Raw genomic sequence first — 27,247 nt, 5'->3', positions numbered from 1 at the left:
TAGTCAAAAGTATGCAAAGTTAGCAGTTGTCAAAATGTGAAAAGGTAAAAGAAGGAATACTGTCGTTCCTTCCCCCACCCCGGGACTATTTATCAAACAATCCAAATTGTTAAACAACTTATTTTAGGAAAAGTCCACTGAAAATTAGAAAACATAGTCTCACATAAAAATATGCCTTTCCACAAAGATTTAAGGAAGATTGAAAAGTATCAAGTGTTCAGAGCATCTACTTGTGGGAAACAAAATACTACCAAACAAAGCCTATTTACTTTGTAGTAGTTACATCTTTAGACAATTTCATATTATATCACAGTCTAAACTTCAAGTGCAAAGGAGCTTGATTAAAATTCCAATTTCAAGCCACTAAAGGGGCTGGGGGCTTAGCTCAGTGATAGAGCTGCTCTGTGACCCAAAGTTCCACTTCTAGCATACCAGAGTATGTGAAGGTAGGAGAGAGTATCTGTGTGTGAAAGAGAAAGTGAGGATATCCTTTTTTATACAATTCAACAACTTTTACCAAAATACTCTAATATTTTAGATCTCCGTATTTACCACTCATTTTCTAGGAATTGTCAAAAAATGTTATTAATTGTCAGTAAACATTTAAAATTCTGCAGACACTCACTAGCTCTCCTGAACCTTAACAACTAAGCACAAGGGTAAAAACACCTAAGGCTTCTGAACTCCAGTCAGACATCTGAAAGACATCTTTTATTCTCAGTGTGTTCACTCCGGATTGCCTTGAATTCTGCCTACTTTACAGACATTTTAAAATAGTAGATGGCTTCTCTCACATATTTCTCCTGCCTCTGGGCCTGGAGATGACTCACTGTTCTCTCCTTATACCTCCTATCGATTATCAAACTATTCTTTTCATTAAAATTCCCAGCTGTAAATTTTAGATCATCAGATAGATCCTATCAGTCCGTGTCCTATGATGTAATCAGTTCTAGACACTAAAGGTTAATCCTCTCGTTTCTTGTAGAATTCTTGGCTGATACAAATCCTTTCTAACATTGATATCATGGGGTTTTATACTGTTATACTGACATTGATATTTACTCTTCTCAACTTCTTGATTTCTTTTTTCTTTTCTTTCTTTCTTTTTTTTTTTTTTTTTTTTTTTTTTTTTTTTTTTTGGAGCTTCAGTTTTGCTAGACTGGTAGAAGAGCAAATACTTTCCAAGGGGTTAAAACCCCCCTTTATTTTCCCCAGGGCTGGAATTTTTTTTTTCTCATCAAATTGTCCTTAAAGTGTTTTTTTTTTTAACGAATTTTTTTTTTTTTTTTTTTTTTTTTTTTTTTTTTGTGGTAGAATCTTACTCTGTTGATGTTATTAGCATTCTTTCTAGGCTCCGCCCATTTCCTGGCAATAGCCAGGTATGCCTGGCTTACTATAAAAGTGGCTGTTTGCCCCTCCTCTTACTCTTACTCTCTGCCCCTTCTCACCCTGACCCCTTTCTCCCTCTTTCCCCTTCCCCCTCTCTCCATGCGTTCCTGGCCGGGCCTCTCCCCCCCTCCTCACCCCTCCCTCTCTATTGCTCTGTCTGTCTCTATTTCCTTCCCAACTCCCTTTCTCATGCCCTAAATAAACTATTCAACCTACCTCTGCCTCCTGAGTGCTGGGATTAAAGGTGTTCACTACCATGCCTGACTTACAATTTTTTTAAAAGCAGATATTAAAAAGCATTAATCATGGCTAGGGAGATGGTTGAGGGGTTTAAGAGTGCATATTGTTCTTGCAGAGGATCTGTGTTGGGCAGCTCATAATCACCTATAAATCCAGTTCCAGCAGATCTAATAACCCTTTTGTTTTCTGGGTATATATTCTTTTAAAGATGTGGAAAAGACAAAAGTCATAATGAGAAAAACATTTGCAGTAAGCATATCTACCAAGGATTTGATAATTCATACAGAAAAATCCCTAAATAAGGCACTACAATAGAAAAATGATTAAGAACTCTTAAGATTTCATTAGAAGCTAGCCAGGTAAGTTGAAAACATGAGAACCATTCATCATCATCAGTAAACTGGACACTGTAGGATAAAATCACAGTGAGATAATGAAGTGATGAGCAGAATGCCTAAAACTGAAGCAAGTGCACAAAACAGGCTGCAAAGGTTGTTAAAGATGGGTCAACAAGGCCAGGCGTGGTGGCTCATGCCTTTGGCCCCATCACTGGGGAAGCCAAAGTAGACAGATCTACATGAGTGCAGGGCCAGCCTGGTCTAACCCTCACCTGATCTTGAAAAAAGAAAAAAGCAAACAAAAAACATGGGTACAAGGACTTACTTACACTGGTAAACTATAGGAGGAAGCTGACTGACACCCATACAATTGCACAATTTTAGTAACTCCATTTAGCAACTCCAAAATATGTAATATTCTAGTAATTCTATTTATATGAAGATATCTAAGTGGAATTTATATGTAAGGGTACAAAGGTGTGAGCTAAATTTCCACAGGGAGACTACTTTTCACTTCACAACAGTAAAAAACTGGAAGCAACCCCAATACACAGTCAAATAGATAAACCAACATAGACTCTAATTACATCAGTAAAAGAGAACTGTTCTCGCTACCAAAGCTGTAGCCATTTTGTCCCATGCCTGCCAGCTATTTCATATTGTTGCTGTAATGTACCTGCCAGTCAATGACACAGAAAAATAGCTTGACTCAGGGCAGGGTCATGCTGACTGCATATATATCCTGTTATGTTCTGTATGCTAAGAGGTTTGTTAATCTTAAGATATTCTACAACTATAAGCTTCATGTAGGACCCACCAAATTAAAGGTGAATATGAACTGTTATGTCTAAAATGGCTTGAGTTGGGGCCTACCACTGGGCAGCGCTGTCAGCACCTGCATATGAGCTCTGTGGTTCTTGCGGTTTTCGCCTTTATAAGCTGACCCTGAGAAAGGTCCAGCACACAGCTGTTAGCTCTTGAGCCTGAGCTGCTGACCTGGTCTATCCGTTTTCAGGTATGTATGTGTTCAACAAGCCATCCCAACTCCTAAACCCCAACAGAACAAGGGTAGAACATTAAAGAATCCTGGACTGACATCTGAGAAATCAGACATAAAACTGATTTTTTACTAAGCTTGGAAATATATGTAATACAATAACATTTTTTATAAAAGCAATAGATAATATTTGGGTTTAAAGTATTTTGCCTTCCTTTCACTTTTTAACAACCTGATTAAAAGATTCTTTAGTAAGAGGTTGAAAAAGAGGTAAATTAACTGATAACAATAAAGTCACAATTGTAACTACCATTCCAAAACAGTACTGAGTAGAGCTTACTAGAAAAGAAAGCCAGTCTCTGTAGCAACAGTGGCCACGGTTTCTAACACTGACTGTACCAGACCATTTCCGATGTTTTGTATTATTTATTATACTTTAGTTTATGATTACCAAATCAACTTTAATGTAAAAAGTCCAGATTTAAACATAAGTCACTAATCTGAGCTAATCATAAAAATACTTACCAAAAAAGCATTTGATTGCCATTGTATCTCTCATAGCGTGCTCTTGTAGACATTAACCTAATAAGAAGAGTAAAAAGATAAGGCTTTATCTTACATTTTGTTTCAAAACTGTCAGTTCTATCATAGAAAAATTATCAGACATAAAACTAAATTTTTACTAAGCTTGGAAATATATTATAATGCAATAATATTTTTAATAAAAGCAATAGGTAATATTTGATTTAAAGTATTTTGCCTTTCTCTCACTTTTTAAAAAGTAATGCAAACCAGTCATAGTGGCATATGCCTGTGACTGAGGCATGTGCCTAAGTCAGGTGACTGAGGCCGAGGCAGTCATATGAAGCCTGGCACGAATATCATGCTCATCAGGGCAGTACAGTGAGATTTTGTATACAAAAATCAAGCAAAGTAAAACAAAACTACAAAGCCAATCAAAACCACAATGATGCCATGGAATTAAAATTCTTATGCACATTAAAAAACTTGTCAATTCACACCAAATAATTTTATCATGATGAAATATACACGTGAATGGCTCATCCCCCCATCTTGTGAAGAACAGTTGCTGACAGCAGTACATATACACACAAAAAAATCTTGAAAATAAATACATTTTGATGATTGTTTTCATTTTTAGTTTTCATTTTTCCTGATATACTCACAAACACTAACACCTAAGTTACTTTATACAGAAAACAGAATGAAACAGAAAATAAATTATATTTTTAACAACCTGGTTCATCATCAAAACCTTGAACACTGAGGAAAAGCAGTGGACTAATTTAATTGATCATGGAAAGAAAGCGTATTGAATGAAAATATACAAAATCACAATAATTAATGCTTTATAGCACTCTAAAGGGTGTACAATATAACCGTATGATCCCAGATATACAGGTCTGACTTTTCGTTTCCTCTTTTTGGTTTATCAAGTCAGGGATTCTCTGTGTTCTGGAACTTGCTTTGTAGACCAGGCTGGCCCTCAACTCAGATTCACCTGCCTCTGCCTACCAAGTGCTGGGATCAAAGGTGTGTACCACCACTGCCAGGCAAGGTCTGACTTAAAGAGGAAGCAGAGGTTCATAAAGTAGTATGGACCTTGGCTGCAGAAACTCATGCCAGGTTAACATGTGCCCATCTTAAGCATCTGGCAGAACTCTTCAAAAAGGAAATAGAAGAGTTTTGAGTTCTGTGCTGGTTAGCATATGTCAACTTAACACAAACCTACAAATAATCAGGAAGAAGGAATTTAACTGAGGAACTGCCTCTATCAGACTGGACTGTGCACAAGTCTAGGAAGCATTTTCTTGATTTAAGAGTTGACGTGGGAAGGCCCGGATCACTGTGGGCAGTACTATCTGTATGCAGGTGCCCTAGGTTGTACAAATAGCAAAGTGAGCAGTGTTCCTCCATAACTTCTGCTTCAGTTCCTGCCTCAGATTCGTGCTGTGGCTTCCCTCAATTATGGACTGTAATGGGAACTTGCAAGCCAAATGAATCCTTTCCTTCCCACATTAGTTACAGTCTTTATCGCAGAGACGGAAAAAAAACTAGGGCCACTCCACAGTCTGGCACATACTGAGAGCATAGTTCTTTAGTCTCATTTAAATTAAAAGTACTGTAACAAAGACAAAGTTATCACCCTATTTTATTGAAGACAAAACTGCAGTGCATATGATAAAGACTTAAATACCGTGGCTAAGAAAAACTGGGATAAGAAACAGAAATTTCTATGTCTGGCCTTACAAAAATTCCTAAGTTATCTGACTCCCTGAGACTACTGTATTCTACCTTTTTTTTTTCTTCCCACTCTGTACCAGAAACAAAAGTATTCTTTGGCCCATTTTCTGGGCCCTATTACAGAGGCCTCTACTCAAAACCCATTTCCTAAAAGAGGTCTTCAGTAATCATCCAAATTCAAGCAGCTACTAGTTGTCTTCACATCACCATGCTGTATCATACTCACAGTATTTACTTCTGCATAGCATACATTTGTTTTCTTTCTTTTTTTTTTTCCCCTTTCTTCCTTCCATTTCCTTTTTGGTTTTTTGAAACCAGGTTTTACTGTGTAGCTCTAACTGTAGTGAAATTCACTCAATAGACCAGGCTGACCTCAAACTCATTGAGATCTGCCTGCCTCTGTTTTCCAAGTCCTGGGATTAATGGTGTAGGCTAACTCCACCCTGGCTGTACACAGTTCTTACTGTGCTTTCAAACTCTAGGATACTAGAGATCTAATCTAAGTGTTCCAAATGCCTAAAATAGGATGACTGTAAAAGGCGCTTCACAATTCACAAGTACATGGTGAACAGACACAGCACAGACTGACACACCAATTATACTTACCTAAGCTGATGCTCCCTGAGGTTTGATAGTATTTCCATCCCATGGAGATAGGAATAAATAATATTTAAGTCCTGTGGAACAGAAAAGTTTTTAGATTACTTTTCAAATATACATTTCAAAATATGACCCATCCCCCTCACTCAAATCTTTTTAAGCATCCAACCATTTAGGACAGCTCTGTTAAATATACAAAGGCCACAAAACCTCTGAATTACAAATTTCAAAAAAGTAAGGAGGAGCTCCCTCTAGGAATCCCTCTTCTTCAATGAGCATGGCATCTACTCAAACAATAAAAAAGCCAAAAAGTCATTACTTCTTACCTAAGTATATCACCTCATTACTTCATTTCTAAACAGATAGGACACACACTTGTAGACACTAAATATAAAAATATTTAAAATGTTCACATAGGCAACTAACTATGTCTTGCTTTATTTTTAGTTTCCTCCAGATTAGCCTCAATGTTTGTAGGCTTTAGGCATCCCATCTAACACCTCCAAAAGATCTGTTTTCCCCTTTGTTTTAAAGATTTATTTTACTTTTAATTATGTACATAAGGTGTTGGTAAGGAGTATGTTCATGTGATGACTCTGGAGCTGGATTTACAAGTGGTTATAAGCTGCTCACAGTGGGTTCTGGGAGCACAGGTTCTCTGCAGAACAGAGAGCAGTAAACAGACTTAAGCCACTAAGTCATCTCTCTCCAGCCCCAGGGTTTTTAAAACATGATTTTCTAAAGACTTTAAAGAGACTTAGTGCTATAATTTCTTATAAACAAAAAGATATCCAATGGACAGCACTACTGTTCACTGTAAGAACAGCAAGTAATCTTTCTTTAGCTCTCTGATAAAATACAATCTTAACTATGAGCTTTGGAATATGAAAATGAGAACTTCAAAGAAGTTCACATCCCCAACAGAAAAGTGTGTTCTGCTACTCATGTTATTTAAGATTATGGTATATGGTGATGATAATAAAAAGCAGACAAACTTAAATTCTCTATATAATACTCTCATAAGAAACATTTTCATATCAGCAGAGACCACTGCTAACTACTGTCACACTCTGATATGTGACTTGCCAAGTATCAATTAGTAACAGAGAAAAAAGAAACCAAGACAGCTTGCTTTCTAGTAAGTTAATAAGGCAACATGGAGATACTAATAAAGAGAGACATTGCACTGAATCCAAAGATCACAATTTCCTACTAACTATGGAGAGTTAACATACAGTATCTCTGATTAATCCTTATTAAAATGACAAGTGAAGAACATTTTAAGTGAATAAAAAAGGTAACAAGATTAAAAAAGGAAACCATGTCAAATAAGAAAGTTCTATAAAGATTTGGAAGATAGCAGATAAAACAAATTAAATTTCTAATACAGCTACAATGATATTTCCTCTTTTCTATTAGTATCTCATGCTTTCCTGCAATAGGAATACACCAACTCCCATCAAGAACTGGACCCTGTGTGTCTTTCCCACTGATTTCAGTTAGTTCTATGATTTATTCCAATCAGAATGGGACAGGAACAAGGTTACCTAACTTTAGACCTGCAAGTACAATAAGATTAAGAAGCCATGTTATTAAAGAATCAATCTTACCTAAATAAAATCTGCTGAAGATAATACAGTCTTGGCAATAGCCTAACTCATAGTGGATCCACTAAACCAACAGACCCACCTAATATGTTATTCTTTGTTCTTGAATTTAGAGTTTAAATACTTGGCAGTTAGAATAACCCCCATAATGGCTCCATGACCTCATTAGTAAGCTGTGGACCTATGTATGACAAGCTTAATGCAAACATCTGAAACTATTCACCCCCAGGAACAAAGTAGTAAACCAAAGACAGACAAGACTTGTTCAGAAGGGGTGTGTGTGTGTGTGTGTGTGTGTGTGTGTGTGTGTGTGTGTGTGTGTGTGTGTGTGTGTGTGTGTAGTAAGGGACTAATGATACCAGGACAAGTAGTGGCAGCCCTTTATACTGTATTCAATTTGTGTAGACAGTTTCTAGCCCCCATCACAATTGCAGTTTCAGACACAATACTGTTGCTGGAGCTAAGTATCCTCAACTAGTACTGATCTAGCTAGTGTACTCTGATTATAATAGTTTGTTTTCATATGAGATATTAACTTATGTTTTTGCCATAGGGCTAGTTCAATGTTCCTACTGTTTCACATCATAGTCCAAAAACATCTAGATACCCTAATTATGTATGATTTCATATTACTTAACAGAAAGAACAAGCAAATGAATCAGAGGTAGTTTGTACCATGTAGTACTTGGCAATGCAAATGCCACAAGGTAGGAAATAAACACTGTACGACTACACTGTAAGACTGAACCTGCCATGTCAGTAAAGCTATTGGGGTACCCTGGGTACATAAGGACATTCCTTCCAAAGGAAAAAGATTGTTGGGATTTCAAATTTAGGTCAAGGCAAGAGTAAAAGAGACTCAACCAAGAATGTACCTAAAACTCCTAACAATAAAACCAATATATGAAAGACATTTTTCGTTATAGTTTCATTTATTTTGTAGCAGTTCCGGTGCACAGGTGGAGATCAGGGAAAAACTTTTGGGAGTAGGTCATTCCTTCTACCATGTGTGGGAACCAAACTCAGGGCTTCAAGCTTAGCTGCAAGCACCTTTTTTGGGCTAAGCATTAATAGCTCTGTGACTTTTTCATTAAAAAGAATGATATCAAGAAACAAAGGCAACGGGGCTGGAGATGGCTCAGCAGTTAAGAGCAATGGATGCTTGTCCAGGGGTTGAGTTCAATTCCCAGCACCCATGTGATGGCTCACAACCATCTGTAATGTGATCTGATGTCCTCTTCTGTCATGAAGGCATGAAAATAAAGTGTTCATATACATAAATAAATATTTTTTTTAAAATAAGAAACAAAGGCAGATGACTCTTCAAACAGAAATTTATACATTTGGTGATACATATGATTATTCAAACTATATTCAAACCTGTAAAGAACTGGCAGGAAGGGAGTAGAAATTTGCAAAAAAGGAAGGAGATGGGGAGAAACTATACCAAAAGTAGGTTCTAGAAACCTGCAAAAGGTCCCCCTCTAGTCTTGAAGACACAGTGGTCACCACATGGAAATATGTAAAATTAAATTAAAAAAAAAAGAGAGAGAGAGAACAGCATAAGATAGCACATCATTATAATCACAGCACTCAAGAGATAGAACCTGGACAATCAGAAGGTCAAGAGTCATCCTCAGCTACATATGGAGCTTGAAGTAAACCTGGGCTATAAAAAATACTGTCTCAAAATGGAAAAACGAAAGACCAACAAAAAAAGGAAAATATTTTTTCAGGTAAATAATAACTAGATTAAAATAGAAAAACATGAGCTTGAGAAATGGCTCAGTGGTTAAGGGCACTGACTGCTCTTCCAGAGGTCCTGAGTTCAAATGCCAGCAACCACATGGTGGCTCACAATCATCTGTAATGGGATCCGATGCCCTCTTCTGGTGTGTCGGAAGTTAGTTAGTGTACTTATACATAATAAATAAATAAATCTTTAAAAAGAGAGAAACATTTCAAGTAAGAAGTCAAATAAGAAAGTTCATTCCAGAAGAAATATATATTTCTAATAGTGACTCTGCAGGTTTGGTGATCTTGATTCCTAAGGGTGTATACAGTTTTTGAGGAAAGAAGCAGTACAAGACTGTTACTGAACTTAAGCTACAGCTGCTAGCAGAGTAACTTTAAACTCTAGGGCCGAAGAAGCATCAGGTGAGGGCAGCTGCTGATATGAAAGAATAAACTGGTTTTCATCAGCAGGGAGAAATAGAGCTGCCTTTTTTTTTTTTTTTAAAGATTTATTTATTTTATGTATGTGAGTACACCGTCACTGTCTTCAGACACCAGAAGAGGGCATCAGATCCCATTACAGATGGTCGTGAGCCACCTTGTGGTTGCTGGGAATTGAACTCAGGACCTTTGGAAGAACAATCAGTGTTCCTAACCGCTGAGCCATCTCTCCAGTCCCAATAGAGCTGCTTTTATGTAGTACTTCAATATAGAATAGCAACTACTTATATTTTAGTTATCAGTCATCTAGAGAAACTATGAAGTATATGAGAGGGTGTATATATGTTACATGCAATACAGCACTTTTATATAAGGGACTTGAGAATCTGCAGATGTCCACTAGTGTCCTGGAATCAACCCGTTGAATTCAAAACCAGCCTATCCTACATCATTTCAAGTCAAGGTTTCATAATAAGACTATTCGGAAAGCCCACTCCTGGCGGGGTGAGGGGTGGCAGAATTGCGATCAAGTTCTGGTGCATGTAGTAATAGTCCTATGAAATGCTAAACTAGCAACACTTGGAAGCTTTGAGGAAAATGCATTCTCAGGCCCAGAATCTTAGGAATTATGTTTCCATGTCTCAGGTCTAGTTTAATAAGCCCTACAAGCAAGTCTTCATACACTAATCTTAGGTTCACAGACAGGCACCATGCCACTCTAAATTATTTGTCTGGTAACATACTAATTGGGGATGAAAGTAAAAGAATGAGGATGCTTACTAAATGCCAGTTCTTCCAATATTCCAACCTAAAAAGATACAAAACACTAAGCCTTCATAAAAAGACAACTTCCAGAACACATGGGTAGTTATTTTTTATTTGTATTTTTTTTAACACAGAAAGGAGTTTCTTGGGGCTTTTGTATCACTTAACCATTATGAGACAAGATTGAGAAAATGCATGACCTATTACACTTCTTGGTATATGCCTAAGAAACAAAATCTATCCTAGCAAACCCCACTTAGCTCCTCTTTAAAAAAAAGGGGGGGGGGGCAACACCAATAGAACCTGAAAGTCTTATAGAACTTTGTTTGCAGTCACAAATCCATATGCTAGAAAGGGGATGCTAATCACTTACAGAGTGTACTTGAAAGCTATTTGATGGAGCCTGAAAAGAGAAGCCATGAGGAAGACAGAAAATTAACCATCTGGGATATGACAACACCCCAAATCACTAGCATCTGTTTCTTTAACTGTACCAACAAAGTACTGCGGAAATTATTCAGAGCATTAGAACAAAGACCAGGTTAGGTTTAGGAATAAAATTAAAGGCTTCAGCTAAGCAAAAAAGTGAAGTCACACACTGCAGTTAGCAACAAACCATGTACACAATGGTGGTCCCATTATGGTGGAGATGAAAAACCCCTATTATCTAGTGACCTTAGAGCTGTAATGATGTCATAGGGCAATACAGACTCATGTGTCTGTGTGATTCTTGTGTAAACAGAGCTTCTGTCCCGACAGTTGTATAGAAACATAGCAACACAGTTATATATAATAACTAACAGTTGATAAAGATAAGTGACTCCAGCACTGCATTAGCTTGTTATACTATACCTTTTATTGGTGCTGTGTATGCTCATGCATGCACACATATTTGTACATATGGAGGCTAAAGGACAACTCTGAGTGTTGTTCCTTTGCCATCGTCTATCTGTTTACTTATTACTGGTGATGTAGTCTCTCCCTCACTGGCCTGGAATTCAGTAAGGCTGGATGACTGCCTGGTTAACAACAAGAATCCTACAAACACTATCACACCTGATTTTTCACATGAGTTGAGGATTAAACTCAGGTTCTCATGCTTGTAAGCAAGGTAAACACTTTACTGACCGAAATCTCTTCCCAATTCTTTCATAATTCTTTGAGAGTATGCCTCTACTGACATGAAGAAAAGCTCAAGGGCTAGGGATATAGCTCAGGGGTAAAATGCCCAACTCGAATGCATAAGGCCCCAGGTTTCATCCGTAACACTGCAAATAGTATATGCCATGCTATACTGGCACAAGCCTCACTCATTTTTACTACACTTCTTAACTGCAGTAAGATGTCACAGAAGTGATTGAGCTGTACTGTGTTGGTGTGTGTAAGTCCATACAATTACAAAATTGCCCAATGACGCTTTTCTGAAAACATATCCTCATTGTTAACTAACGCATGACCAGACTTTCTAATGCTGATCAGTGTCTTCTGTATGGAGGTGAGTGATGGAGTCACTGTCACACTAAAACAAACTTTCCTGTACCCTTCACACAATCCAAACCCACAACATTTACTGTAGATATATTTATTCTAGGGGCTCCTGTTTAGGGTATAATTAAGAAGTTAACCCAGGTCTGATATTTGATCCTCAGTACCAGGCCAGCCATGGGAAACCCAGTGTTAGACAGTCACATGACTCCTGACAGCAATCCTCTATCCACCACAACTATGCTTAGATCGGGAGGTTGGCTACCTCCTTCACCCTCAGGCTGTGGAGGGAAAATAAGACTCCAAGTGCTAGAGAGCAGAGCATAAAAGCTAGCCAAAGGCTTTGGCCTGGAGTTTTATGCCTGGTCCAGAGTGAGGCCAAACACCCTATAGAAACTGAATGCCCTATAAGCAGGCTAGATTTTACACACAGAGTCTGGACACTGGCTCCTGCAACAGGGAGATCTTTGTGTATGGGTAGAACAAACTCCAGTTTCAGCACGTGTTGTTTCCAGCCTTGGACTGAATCCCCAACACATCTAATTTACTAAAAGTAGTACAGTTCTCTGTAGCTATGAGAGACTCAGGTATGAAATAGCTTAACATCATCTCTGGTGGCCAAGGTCCTGTCTCTACTACCCATACCCAACCTCAGGCAGTGCCAGTATTGCCAAGGTAGTATTAACTAATAGGACTCTAAACTGTCAAAGTGCCAGATAGGTCCATACACTAGCAGGACAAACACATCCTTCATTACCACCAGCTATGGACCCCAGTGCACCCGTGACTATTAACAGCTTCAACATGTAAAGCCTGACCAGGCTTAATCAGCCAGGCAGATCAGGACTGAACCTTCATCAACACTATCCCAACATTTGGTAGCACAGTGTGGAATGAAGACTCAATTCATGGGACAGGGTAGTAAGCACAAAGCGTTACGCTGTAACTTAGCACTCAGCTGGTCAGTCTCTGAACAGTCTCAGTACCAGAAGAAGACTGACACCTATGACTGGTTGCAGTCATCTTGGGCCAGGAGTCCACCTCAGCAACAGGCAGCTCATAGCACTGTGACCCTTGGTCACAGTACCATTTTGTTGTGCTGGTAGTATGTAGGCTCAAAGTACTATTCATCTTACAAGTATTGGTAGCTACTAGTACAATATAAAAGCCCAAGGATCAAAGATCTATCCAGAGATTCTTTTCTGAACAAGGTTGAATCCTGCACTGTCATATAATAGAAACCAGAAAGAAATGTGGAGCTACAGATGAGGCAGCAAGGTCTACAGGACTCAGGCAGAAACTTGCAGTTAAAAGACTGTACTTTCTTGGTTCTTTCCAAATGACATACATAGAATTCACATGAGACAAACCTAGGCTTAAATTGTGCTCAAGAGGTGACAATGTTGTATTAGCAAATATAGACTCTCCATTCGGTGCTGGTATAGTAAAAGTGACAACGGGCTCAAACTATATCATAATGATTAGGATACCTCAATGCCAAAGAACAGCATGAACATTTAATGGCACATGCCCCAAAGCATTAAGATATTTCAAGAAAACAAGATTTCACTTCAGTCAGTGTCAGAGGGTTTTTAAAGAAACCCAATGAGATTGTAGAACGAACACACACACACACACACACACACACACACACACACACACACGTTTCAGTACTTTAACAGAAACTGAAAGTAAAAGCAGCTTTTACAAAATCTATCAGAATCTTTTAGCTGAACAATACACTCAAAAGACTTTAAAACTAACAGAAGGCATTAACAGCATAACAGATAAAACAGAAGAAAACAACTGCGAACATATAACCAGCTACTGGAAACTATATGGTGGAAGGTTGGCTGGAAAGATGGCTCAGCAGTTAAAAATGCTTGCTGCTCTTGCATATGATGTTTGGTTCCTAGGACCCACGCCCTGTGGCTCACAACTGCCTGTTAACTCCAATCCTAGCCTAGGGACCTGACACACTCTTCAGAGTGTGCCAGGGGAGAGAACCTGCCAGAGTGCAATCTAAGTGTGACCAGCAGAGGCCACTGGTGTTCAAACAAGGAAGATTATCAAATTTGCCAGACACCACAAGTTTGCCTAAGAAACTCAGCGACAGCATAAAGCTCTAGGAAAGACAGAAGCCCAGTTTAATTGACCCTCTCCGGCCCTCATCACAGAAATTTATTGAGCAATATTTTTCTCTTTTCTCATTCTACCTTGTATCCTCCTCTGTTCCCAAGCTATTTTTAATAGTACTTTAAGCTGTTTCAGATGTTCTTATGTTTTTAGTCCCCTTCTTGCACTTACCTTTGTTTTTGAATTTTTTCATTATTGGGAAATCTTTATTTTTTACTTAATTTTTTCCTAATTTCTTGTTCTTTTCTCTTCCATGTTTCTCTATTGCTTCCTTTTCCTTTCTTTCATTTAACCTATTTCTCCCTTTACCTGCTTTTCTCCTTCATTTATTTCATCCACTTACTATGTCCACACTAACCTTAAATAATTTTAACTTCACAGCACATTATATGCAACCTTGTAATTTTCTGTCCTGTGATAATTAACTGATGACATCAGCTGGCTTCAATCAATTGTAAAGTATATTTACTGTGCAGTGTTTGATGCAGTTTGCTGCTAATAGTTTGTTTTCTTCTCTCTGAATGGTAATGGGGACTGAGCAATAAAAATCAAAGCATCATTTATCAGAACCTCTGAGATATTAGTTAATCTAACAGGCCCCCAGACCTTTAAAAAAAACACAAAAAACCCAAAAAAAAAAAACAAAAAACGGACACCATGTTAGAAGCAACATTCCGACCATAAATCGTAACATGTAGGCCTCAACACTTGCCAAAACAGGAACATAGATGTAATCCATCAAAGACCTAGTCTACAGTTCCAGGAAGTGCCTAAACGCACTTGCTTTCTGGCTTCTGTAGGTCTGCTTCCTGCTCTCTGTAGTATGACAACCAGGATGTGTTTTTGTGCACAAGGACAAGGCTTGGGGCTGCATGATTTGGGCAAGTTCCCAATGCAGCTGCGGGTCAGCAATAAAGAATTTCTTTTCAGCTTTAAGAGTGTCTGTGTAATGGTCTCTGGTGGTCTTAGTTTTACCTCAAAAAACTAAGGCAGTGATGAAAAAGTATAGAGCTATTATATTAAATCTTTGTCCTACTGATATGATGAGACACAATGACCAAAGCATTTAATTGGAGCTGGCTAACAATTTCAGAGGCTTAGTCCATTATCATCATGTCCAGAAGCATTGAGGCATGCAGGCAGACATGGTGCTTGAGAGGAGCTGAGAGTACTATATCTGAATCCTCAGGCAGGCAAGCGAGCAAGCAAGCCAGAGGTGGGTGGGGGAGCAGGAGGGAGAGCGAGAGCGCACAAGAGCCACTTGGCATAGCTTGTGCTTTTGAAACCTCAAAGTCCACCTTCAATAACACACTTTTCTAAGGCCATACCTTTTAATAATAATAATGCCATTCCCTGGTGACCAAACATTCGGCTCTAAGAGTATATGGAGGCCATTCTTACTCAAACCACCACAGTTCTGAAAATGTTAGGTAAAATGTTGTGATATGGTATTAAAGAATAATGACAAAGGAAAAAAAGTCTGTGTTCAGTATAGACACAATCTTATCTACAATACTTTTTTCTTTTACTTTTGCATTGGTGAGGGATCAAATCCCAGAGACTCACACATTACAGGCAAACATTACACCATGGAAATACATCCTACAGCCCTTCATAAACATTCCCAATCTGAAGTTGTTTGGCTCTACAAAATTGAACTTGTAGGTACACAAGTTCTTAATTGGCAATTTGACAGAGTTAGAAAGTAATAATACACCTCTTGGTGTTGTCTAATGAAGGTGTTCTAGAAAGCTAATATGGCTGCATAATCAATTTCATGAACTGTGTCCTATACTGACAAGAAAAGAGACAGTCCACTGAGCATCAGCAAGCCCCTGTCTGCATCCTGACTGGAGGTGCAATGTGTCCAGCTGCCAAAGCTCCTGTTGCCATGCCTTCCTACCGTGATGTTCTCTCTGTTCCTCAAACTGTGAGCAGAATAAATTCCTCCTTAAGTTGCTTTTGATCTGTATTTTGTCACTGTGAGAAAAGTAACTACTATACAAAGAGTTAACTTTATACTGCATGAGATGTGACTAAATGAATGGCATTTATTTACTATAGCCAGACATGGTATACTGGTGATTCCAGGACTCAGGAAATTGAAGCAGGAAGACATCAAGATTAAGGACACCCTGGGCAATGTTAAACCCATCTAAGTATCAATACAAGAACAGCAGCAGCAGCAGCAGCAGCAGCAGCAGCAGCAGCAGCAGCAACAAAACCCCCAAAGTTAAGAAGCTACCTTTGTTCATTATACTAAGTAAAGTCAGTGCTAAAAAAGATCCTGATGAGTCATATGAATTGAGCAAGAAATTTTATTTTACTCCTTTGAATTCAGTTCCTTTGTATATTCAAACCTCGCTTAACAGGCAGAGGCAGGAAGATCTCTGTACATTTGAATCCAGCCTGAACTACATAGCAATTCCAGGCCATCTGGGGCACAAAGACAGTCTCAAAGAAACACAAGCACATCAAATTTTTTCCAGGATAACTAGGATTAAGCCTGGAAAAATTGGTGCACATCTTTAGTCATTTCCCATTAATGGAAACTTAACTTTATAGAATAGGTAAAAAAACAAAACAAACAACACCTAGATTCTAGCATAAGGAAACTCATTCGTAGTTCAGGCTTTCCTCCTCCAGGAACCAACACTGCTATGTTATTCCACTGACCAAATTTGATCTAGCTTAGTAATCTTCGTTCTGGTGCATTTCAAATTGTGCTTTTAGCATCACATTAACAAAGTTGTCAAAATCCTAGAAGTGTATGTGGTGGGCTGAATATGCTTGCCCTGGGGAGTGGCACTATTAGGAGGTATAGCCTTGTTGGAGTAGGTGTGGCCTTATTAGAGGAAGTATGTCACTGAGGGGGTGGGCTTTGAGGGAGCTTCCTCCTAACTACCTGTAAGCCTGCCCCAATTAAATGTTGAGTTGTCCACTATGAGTTGTCTTGGTCATGGTGACTCTTTATCACAATGGGAACCCTAACTAAGACAGAAGATGGCACCAGGGACTAGGGTATTGTCGTGATAGGCAACAATGCTTTTGTTTGGAGGAACGTGGATTTTGGGACTTTGGAAAGTAGTGGAATGCTTTAAGTGGGGTTTACTGGGCCATCCTAGTAGGAATATGGAAGATATTGGTGCTCTGGGTGATTTGAACTGTGCAGACATGGTCCGAGAGGTTTCAGTGGAGACAAATTTCAGTATGTGACCTAGTGATTGTTTTTGTGGTACTTTGGTGATGAATGTGTACTTGTTGCCCTTGTCTGAAGAGTCTGAGGCTAAAGTAAAAAGACTTACACTAATTGAATTGACAAAGAAGTCTCAAAAAAGCCCAGCAGAGACTTTGTTCTCTGATTTAGTCTTATGAAGAGCATTTTGATCAAGCACAGCAGGCTTGGTACAAAATGTATGGTTCAAAAAATAAATGGGACTAAGAAGTAGAATGGAGCCAAATCTCATGCTCAAGAATATTAAATGCAGTTAAGAGAGTGGCCACCTCGGGACAAGATATTGTACATGTGTTTGCAGTTGAACAAGTAATAGTTGTATCATGCTAAGCATTACTGCCTGGTTATTGTTTTCATTTGGATGTTTAATCTGGGATGAACTACAATCCAGAAATGGAAGGCACACTTGTGATCCCCATCTTGAGAAACAATGGCCATGAAAAGCTTTGACCCAGGTATGGTGATACACATTTTAAATCCCAGGAGACAAAGCCAAGCAGACCTCTGGTTTCAAGGCCAGCCTGGGACACAGAGCAGGTTCTAGGTGAAGAAAAGCTTAAGTCTAGGCACAAGCTTTTGGTACAAGCAAGTGGTACAAGCCTTTGATCCCAGCATTCAGGAGACTGAGCCATGCACATCTCTGCATTCAAGGTCAATCTACAGTTCAAGTTCCAGGATAGGCAAGCTTAGGCAATGAAGGAGTAGGAAAACAGAAAGCTGGTGATACTGTAATCGAACAAAGGGGCCATATTCCAGCAAAGGCAAGCAGCAAATGTGCCAGCTTCAGCAATGTGGCTCTCGCTTTAGAGTCAAGTCTATTCATACAGAAGGGACTACTGGGACAATTGATGCTGGTTAGTTAGAAATTGGTGGTGATTAAGAAGAGACCAGCGGGGTTGGGGATTTAGCTCAGTGGTAGAGTACTTGCCTAGCAAGCGCAAGGCCCTGGGTTCGGTCCTCAGTTCCAAAAAAAAAGAAGAGACCAGCACCATCTGGGAAGTATTTTCTGAGAGCACAAAGAAGCTGTGTTCCAGAGAGAGCGAAGGTTGTACCTCATGCTTTAGCTGGACTCAAAGAATTATCCAAGTGATACTGGTTTTGAAGGCATAAAGGGGTCAGGAAGGCAGCTGAGACTTGGCACTATGTGAAGCCAGGGTAAAGGTGCAGCCTCATTTTACAGTTGACGGCTCAGGACTGAAAAGGGGTCATGCAAAGATTTCACCTCAGTGGTGTTGGTCTCTTAATCACCACCAATTTCTTAGCTCCAACTAACCAGCATCAATTGTCCCAGTAATTCTTTCTATTCTTGACTCTAAGGCCACAGCCACATGGCTGAAGCTTGGCACTATGAAGAGAACCCGTGAGAGGCTATTGGTGAAGCCTAGCTGCAGTGGAAAACTCCAGCGAATCAGAGACGCAAGTACCACGGGATGAACACCAAGAACAGCAGCAGCAGTGGAGTGGAGTCAACCAGGGCTTAGAGTGCTACAGACCACAGAGTTAGAAATATGACCCAAGCCTTTTGAAGGAGTCCAGAAGATCATGTGAGGATCTCAGACATTGGAACAAGAAGCTGTAACTTGAAATTGTCTTGGAGACCCCAAGATATTTGAAATACCAGAGTCCTGGGATACCTGCTGAGAAAAGCTGCTAATAGGAAGTGGAACTGGCCAAGGAGAATTGTGCTGCAGTCAACAAAGCAAATAGGAGTTGGACATCAGACACAGAGATGGGAGTTTATCCAGCTGGTTTTGGTCTTGCTTTGGTACAGTATTTCCTCACCGTGAAGCTTTTGGAATGGTAATGTATATATCCTGTGATGTTGGAGGTATGTGATCTGCTTTTTTATTTTGATTTTATAGGGTATTACAGTTAAGAGACTGCGTGAATCGCTGAAGAGATTTTGAACTTTGGACTTTTAATAACATCGTGAGATTGTTATAGACTATGGGACATGTGAAGTTGGGCTAAATGTATTTTGTATTATGCCATGGCTAGGTATGGTTACCATAGACTCATGTGTTTGAACAAGCCTATGGGAGCCAGGGAGTGGAATGTGGAGGTTTGAATACGCTTGACCTAAGGAGTGGCACTATTAGAAGGTGTGGCCTTATTGGAGAAGATGTGGCCTTATTGGAGGGAGTGTGTCACTATGGGGGTGGGATTTGAGAGCGCTCCATCCTAACTACCTGTAAGCCGTCCCTAATTAAATGTTGTCCATTTTAAGAGTTGCCTTGGTCATGGTATCTCTTTACAGCAATGGAAACCCTAATTAAGACAGTGTACCTCTTTATTACACTTCATCACAGTGTGAATTCTTGACCCTATGCATTTGTCCAAAAGCTCTAGTGGTAGGCAAGAGTGGGAAAGATTAGTGGTAGCATTAATGGTAGCTTCCACTGCCATGCCAGAAGTCACCATTCTGTTTTTATGTACAGCCACACCCTACTTTAACCAACTCGGCTTGTTTAATGATAAACAGTTCATAGCACTCACAATCACTACAGCCTTTCCAAAGATGTTCATGTCATGAGGCTCAGCGTGCTGGCTGCTTTCCCACAGCTTTTCTTCTTTATACGGATGGGTGTTTTGCCTGCATTTATGGTTGTGGAATGTGCCTGGTGCCTACAGAGCCCATTAGAGGGTATGAATCCCCAGGAAACAGAGCTACAGATGGTTGTGAACCACCATGTGGGTGCTGAGAATCGAACTCACATTCCTGAAAGAGCAAGCACTCTTCACCACTGAGCCATCTCTCCAGCCCCCAGCTTTTCTTGAATAAAGATCTCATCTAAATTTGGTGTTGCTGTTACATATCTAGTTGGATTTACAAATGAAAGTCAAATGGTCCAGAAGTATAAATAAGTTTTTTCCCCCAAAGAACCCTCTGAATGTACATTAGCTGGGAAAACACACAGCAGAATCTTTGTTCAGCCACCCACGGAGTATGCAAAGTGACTCACTCAAAAGTGACTCGGTCATTCTACAGGTTTAGAGTCACAGACCATTATTCTAAAATCTGAAGCAGGTTAAGAAATAATTGTAAGAATACTAAATATGTTTCCAGTCCTCAGCTCCTCTAACTTTTATATGAAAACCAAGCTAGGTCTTAATTTTTTTATTTTAAAATTTGAGGTAGAATTATACTAGCACCCAAATGAGGATGAAATTCTGGCCGACAAAATTTCCCCCTCTTCATTTTGAATTAGGACCTCACACTGTAGCCCAGGCTGGTCTTGAACTCATACAATTCTCCTCCTCAGCTCCCTATGGACTCCTTTTTGGGGGGGAAAAAAAAAAGGCTAAAAAGTTAAAACTGCCATTTATCTGTAATACTCTTTGATGTTTTCTTTAAAAAAAAAGTTTTGAAGCCATACAGAAAAGGAATTTCTATTCTAAAATATAACTAGGTTTCTTCTATTTCAATTGTCTTTCAAGCATAGCCAGGTATTTTACAAGCTATTTCAGCTTCTTTATGATGACTGTATGTTATTCATCTTTAAGAAGTATTTTAATTCTATTTATGTGTATGCCGTGTGCTTTAAGATGCCAGATGAAGTCATAAGAGGACATCAGATCCCCTGGACCAGACCAGGAGTCACTGGTGATTGTTGGCTACCTGATGAGGGTGCTGGGAAAATAACACAGATTCCTTGGAAGAACAAACAGCAAGGGCTCTTAATCATCCACCATCTCATCGGCCCTTATTCAATTTTTAGAAAAATAGGAAATTTTGCAGGTTTTATAATTAAGTCATTTTATCTCAGCACATCCAATATCAGACTAATCCGACATCACTACTGCTAGAATATTTAATAACGTATAATGAGCTAAAAATCAGGATACAGGCATTGTCCTCAGGGGGTTCAAAGCCACAGACATACCAGCAATCAGAACAAAGTCTTAGAACATCATGCTTGAAGGAAATTCAAAGTATCAGAAAAACAGAGGAGTGGAAAAATGAAAAAAGAAGAAAGCACAACTCTACGGATGCGCACCAGGGATTAAATTGCAATGCTAAGTCTTAATTTACTAAGGGATTATACATTCTCTCCAAACAAATGACAAACCAATACATATGACAACCATTTATTGTCATCTGTAGGCACACTGATAAATATTTTACATTATCTCATTTAGTCCATATAAAGAAGCTCCAGTATTTAGATTTTAGAGAAGTTAGGTAACTTTCTAACAAGCACTCAAATGCTCAGGACTTCCAAACATTGTCCTGTGTGTATAGCCATCTTAATCACAGCAGCTGTAATCATCCGCAAAGGGCCCTTAAATCAGACCTGCCTGGAGTTCCCTCCAGCTGGAAAGTGTCATTAGACCTTCACCTGAGATTTTAGCCATGCCCAGGTGTGCCACTGCCTCAGCTGTATGTAATTCTGCTTCAGGTGCACATGGTATACAAGGTATGGTTAAACTTTCAACATTGTAAAAAGATGTTATCATCTATAAAGTTCATACTCAAGAAACATACAATTGTGTTAAAGGAAGTTGGGGAGGGGGAATCATTTTTTAAGTAAGTTTTCGGTTTTGTTTTGGACTATACTCGAGGCCAGTTACAGCAAGCATAGGCTGTGGTTGAGCACACCTGCTGAGAATATAAAGGGTGGAAGTTTAACTCAAGGTTAAGGGTGAGGGATTTATGAAGAAGTCATCAACCACACTGCAATGAGGTTTTTTTAGTGATGCAGCTATTTGGTTTTTCCCACATGATAGCAGGCCTCTACTTGGATAGAACTGTTACTTTGTCCTGTTGTTGGTAACCTAACTGGAGTGAGCAGTCACTTACTTCTCTCGGGAAAAGTTCACACATACAAAAATATTAGATACCAGTATTGAAATGGGACCATGTAAATAAAAATTCCCGTCTTGCAAGGGGTGGTATCATGACCACACTATCTGGAGTCCCAACACTTGAGAGGCTAAAGCAAGAAGACCATCAATCAGGCTTGAGGTCATACAGAAAAGTTGAGATCAGTCTGGATTACAGTCAGACCCTATGGCCAAACCAAACCTAAATTCCAAGGCTGATATATTACACCATACATACTATGCATGCAAAGCAGAGATGGAGAATGTGGCATGACGCACAGTATCCCAAATCTCTTGTGTGTTTATCAGAATTACTACATGGGCTATATATAAATAGCAATGCCTATGGGCTAGTTCTAATTTAAGAAGTGAAAGATTTGCATAGTATTTATAAATAAAAAGTGAGCTTAAGTGTATTTCCCGAGTTGGGAAATTATACAGCTTAGGTTCATAAACAGTGTTAATGTACTTACAGATATACTATACATTTTATGACAACATTCTGAGAAGCATATCATTAGTTCACCCTGCTCTTGTGCAAACATTACAGTGTACACAATACCAAGAAACTATGACAGTTACTAGAAGGCTCAGGAAACATCCTGAAATACATTAAAGTCCTTTTTTTTTTTTTAAAGTCATGGTCTCAACTTGTGTGCTCTAAAATCCCACCTCTTTCAGCTTCCCTGACTCTTGGTGCTATAGGCATGTGTACCTGTCTCTGGTGGGGCTGAAATCCAGGGCCCACACATGCTAGTTAGGTGCTCTACTTGAATCCATATCTCTTTAATAGCTTTTGTGGTTTTAGAACACTTTTAATTACCAAGACCCATACTTAAGCCCATATTTTCCCATAAGAAATCCTTTAAAAATGGGAAAGGAAATCAGAGAGCACAGGAAAGACAATGTGTTCTGAAACCTGGATCCAAAAAAAAGAAAAGAAAAGAAAAATGACAAATAACCAGAGCAGTAAAAACTTTTAGAAAGATATCTAAATGTCACACTTCACTACTCAGAATCTAGGTCACTAAGATTTATTACAAAGTTATAAAAACACTGACTCTAAATTTGGCCTGATAGCACACACTTATAATCCAAGAACTTCAGAAGCTGAGTCAAGAAGATAATGATTTAGGAACGGCCTAGGCTATATAGTGAGACCCTCTCTCAAATACAAACACACCACTGTCTTGGCGATTTACACAATGGACTTGCTTCCTGCCAGAGCATCTTAAAGGAGGAAAGACTTCTGGTTTCTACCTTTAGGGGAACACATGATGGCTAAAGTGGGCCAATCTGTTTGGGAGTAAAGAGGGGCAAAAAGTGAGGCAAAAGCTCCTCATGTCTGGTGATTAACAAGAAGAGGGCAAACTTGGGCTGGAAGTCGGGCTAGACTATGACCGACAGACCTATCCCCAGTGATCCCCATTTGCTCCAAAGGTTCCACAACCTCCCAACAACGTTGCCACCAACTGGGGACAAGGTATCGAAACACAGGTGCTTGTGTGTGTGCCGGGGGGGGGGGGGTCAGGGGGGGGAGATTTCAAATTCAAACCACAATGATGTCTAGTTGTATTATTTTCACATGCTGTGCACTCAGTACACATTCAAGGAAATGGAACTAAATTAAATTGAACACATGAATGTTATCCCCTTCCTTTTTAACTTTGGTTTTTGTTTGAAACATGGTCTTAATGCTGTTGCCTCCACTTCCTAAATGCTGGTATTCCAGGCATGTGCTATCATGCCTAGCTTTTGAAAATAGAATCCCCCAATCCTCCCTGAGAACTGAGCCCAAGGCCTCACATGTGACAGACAAATGCCCTACAACTAAGCTACACGCCTAGCCCATCCATTTTTACTAACTTGGCTTTCATGACACCACTAGACACTGGGTGAATATGTGTCTGTTTCTGTCTCTTTTTCGAAGATTTATTTATTTTATGTATGAGTGCTCTATATGCATATATGCTTGCATGCCAGAGGAGGGCATCAGATCTCAATACAGATGGTTGTGAGCCACCATGTGGTTGAGGAGAAATGAACTCAGGACCTCTGAAGAGCAGCCAGTGCTTTTAGAGCTCTCTTTCCAGCCCCTCTGCCTCTTAATTTACCAATTTATTCTGACATTTTTTCCTAAGACAAATGCCACCCACTCCTACCTTCTCCCGCCCACCGTCACTCATACCAGGCAGGCATGGAAACAGTGGCAATCTCCTTCCTCAGAGTCCCATGCTGTGATCACGAGGTGTGACCCTATTCTCTATGTATATTCTTTATATTAGTGATTTCATAATTCTTCCAACTGAATGTCTACATCCCAGTGACTGTAAGTTTTAACACCTCTTCTATTCTCTATGTATATGCTCTACATTGATAATTTCATAATTTTCCCAACTGAAAATAATGTCTACAACCCAATGACTATAAATTTTAACTCTTTAGTTCAGTCTTCTCTTAGAAACATAATTTTTATGTGTTAAATGTTTATTCCAACATTTCTAACAGATATTTTAAATTAGACATTGAAAACATAATTTCTGATATTCCCCCCTCACAAAAATCAACTCTGGCAAATCTCTTGTATTTTTGTTTTGTGGGGCTGAGGATGAAGCCCAGGATCTCATGGCACTATGTGTGCATTGTAGCACTGCCCTACATCCTGGGTCATTTCTTTGGCAACTCTTCAACTTGCCTTTGGTAACAACTTCTACACTCCATAATTTAGACCAAAACTCTGTATCCATGCTCTTCTTCTTTTCCCTGCAGTCTACACCTAATGTATTAACAAATGCTCTTGGCTAAAATGTCAAAAATATTTCTAGAAGTTGATGGCTATTCAGAACCTCCATGGCTGTCATTTTAGTCTGAACTATCAACATCTCTTACCCCATTTATGCAATAGCTTCTAACTTCCTGCTCCTACCCTTGTTTCCACCTAGTGTACAGGCTATACAACCAGCCAAAGTCTTTTTAAAAATCTAGTAAGATAATTTCATTCCTCTGCCTCAAAACCTTCAGATGGTAACAGGAGGAGAAGAGAAGTAGTTGTAGTAGTAGTAGTAGTTGTAGTAGTAGTAGTAGTTGTAGTAGTAGTAGTAGTAGTAGTAGTAGTAGTAGCAGCAGTAGTAGCAGCAGCAGCAGCAGCAGCAGCTGTAGTTGTAGTTGTAGTAATAACAACCATCACAGTTTACAAAGTCCTACATGCTGTGTCGCATCCTGCAGCACCACCTAGGACTTCCTACCCACTCGGCTCATTCACCACTATTCAAGTGTTCCCTGCTACTCCAGGAATGTGTGAACAGAACACTCTAATCACAGGGTCTTTGCAATGATCATTTCCTCTGTTTGCAAAAGCTTTCGTCCTCATAAAACTCTGCACATAATTCCATTCACACACATCAATATAATGTTCATCAAATCAAATCCCTGAACCAGGTATTGTGAGGCTCACTACCATCCTTATACAAGCAAAGTGTTGACAAGTTATGGTTCCAGGTTTCTGTGCGCTACACAGGGACATCCATTTTAATTCAACAACAAAGTCAAGTTACAAAGGACAATAGGAACAACTTCATTTTAACTATTATCTAGCTTATTTTCCCTTTCCCCAATTCTCCTTATCCTATTATTGGAAATAGCCATGACTAGCTAGCAATTTACATATTTATCACCTACCTTCTCGGTTCCTCAATCCATCAGAATGTAAGTACTGTACGGACTTGTTTATTTTGTCCACTAAAACCTTCTATTAACAAAACAGAATCTTGAACAGGTTATCAATAATTACCAAATTAATATATTTATAACAAACCCTTAAGAGTCTACTAAGAGAATCTTCTGACAGCACAACCGAACTTGTGAGAATTTCACGGAATTCTTTGTCAAAATAAACTATCATTAGCACTCTGGATAATGATTTATTAGTAGCCCAAATTCTACACTCATTGAAAAATACAGCCAATGAATCCAAGCAGTTAATATTCCCTTCAACAATGTTGCTCTTCCAGTAAAACGAGATAAAAGTCCTCAACGCAGCACACATGACCAAGCGTAACTTCCCCAACAGTTCAGAAAACTTCCTCTGCTTAAAAAGACTCAATTTCAAATTAAATAATTCGGTACCTGAAGAGAAGCAGTTTCCCCTCATTACCTAAATAATGTTCGTAAATAAAACTTAGAATGCACATTACAATAATCATCACCACAGAAAAGCTGATTCATGAATTATAAGTGGGAAAAAGTAACTCCTGGAAAGGGGGAGGCAGGAGTTCCTACGCAAAGATCAAGGTTTCAATAAGCAAACTGGACTCATCACAACTTCAGTAATGGCTGTAACAAATGCATGTCCCAGAGTGTTTGCCCCAAGTTTCTGAGACTTTCTATGCAAAGCACTATAAATCTGAAACTCGAGTGACTAAGAATTAAAGCATTTCATTTCAATTACTGCAACTTCAAACAAGACGACTCATTGCATTTTACATCGCTGTTGGAATATTTTTTTCTTTTGGTATAATACACACACAGCCACTAAAATTACAGAAACGTCTTCAAACCAAGAAAACTTACCAAATATTCTTAAGTTTCCCACGGACAGTTTGAAAAAGTACCTAGGGAAACCACTCAACACGCATCACCCGCCACGGAACTTAATGTCTGACTTACAGTCTGATACGGACATTGGAAACCTGTCTTTTGGGGGCAACTGTGAAGTATCTTAGAGCACCGCACGCACTGGCTGTAGTATGAACTGTCTGTTACACATTACAATTCCAGCCTGTTTCTCAGCCCACCTGAGCACACACAAACTCAGAAGCCAGTCAACAGTAACGGTGCTTTCTTATCAGAGGTACAAGGAAGTCCCCGGCAGGAAGCGGCAGGAAAGGTGCTCATCAGCCCGCGCGACCACGGCCAGGTCGGGGCCGATCGGTGCTCGCCAGTGCCCGGCCTTACCTCAGGAGTCCGCTCCGGCGGCTTCTTCCTCAGTGCCTGCCGAGCGCCAGGGTCCACGGGCGAGTTCATGTCCGCAGCCACACGCTCCTTAGCCTGCGTCTAGCTGCCCATTCTCCTGACCCGGGTGTGCGCCGGCCCCAACGGGAGGGAAATGAGAACTGTCGCAGGGTCCAAACTCAAGCAAACAAGTCTTCGCAACGCCCGCCCAGGGCCTCAGCCCACGCGCGACTGGCCAGAA

At 39.5% G+C, this 27,247-nt stretch overlaps 1 protein-coding gene across 6 annotated transcripts in view; it reads right to left on the bottom strand.

Annotated features, from left to right (window-relative positions):
* The window catches only part of Rapgef6 (Rap guanine nucleotide exchange factor 6), a 162,928-nt gene extending 135,681 nt beyond the window's left edge, over nucleotides 1-27,247 (bottom strand). For all 6 annotated transcript variants that reach the window (XM_032911944.1, XM_032911941.1, XM_032911940.1 and 3 more), the window contains exons 1-3: nucleotides 27,010-27,247; nucleotides 5,836-5,906; nucleotides 3,490-3,546 (exon numbers count right to left, since the gene is read on the bottom strand). In XM_032911944.1, the coding sequence (XP_032767835.1) occupies nucleotides 3,490-3,546; nucleotides 5,836-5,906; nucleotides 27,010-27,078 (197 nt within the window). In that variant the 5' untranslated portion in view covers nucleotides 27,079-27,247. The remainder of the gene's footprint in view (nucleotides 1-3,489; nucleotides 3,547-5,835; nucleotides 5,907-27,009) is intronic.

This window comes from Rattus rattus, chromosome 9 (genome assembly GCF_011064425.1).
Source record: "Rattus rattus isolate New Zealand chromosome 9, Rrattus_CSIRO_v1, whole genome shotgun sequence".
Lineage (NCBI taxonomy): Eukaryota > Metazoa > Chordata > Mammalia > Rodentia > Muridae > Rattus > Rattus rattus.
The sequence above is the reverse complement of the archived record's forward strand: the minus strand, read 5'-3'. Positions and strand labels throughout refer to the sequence as shown.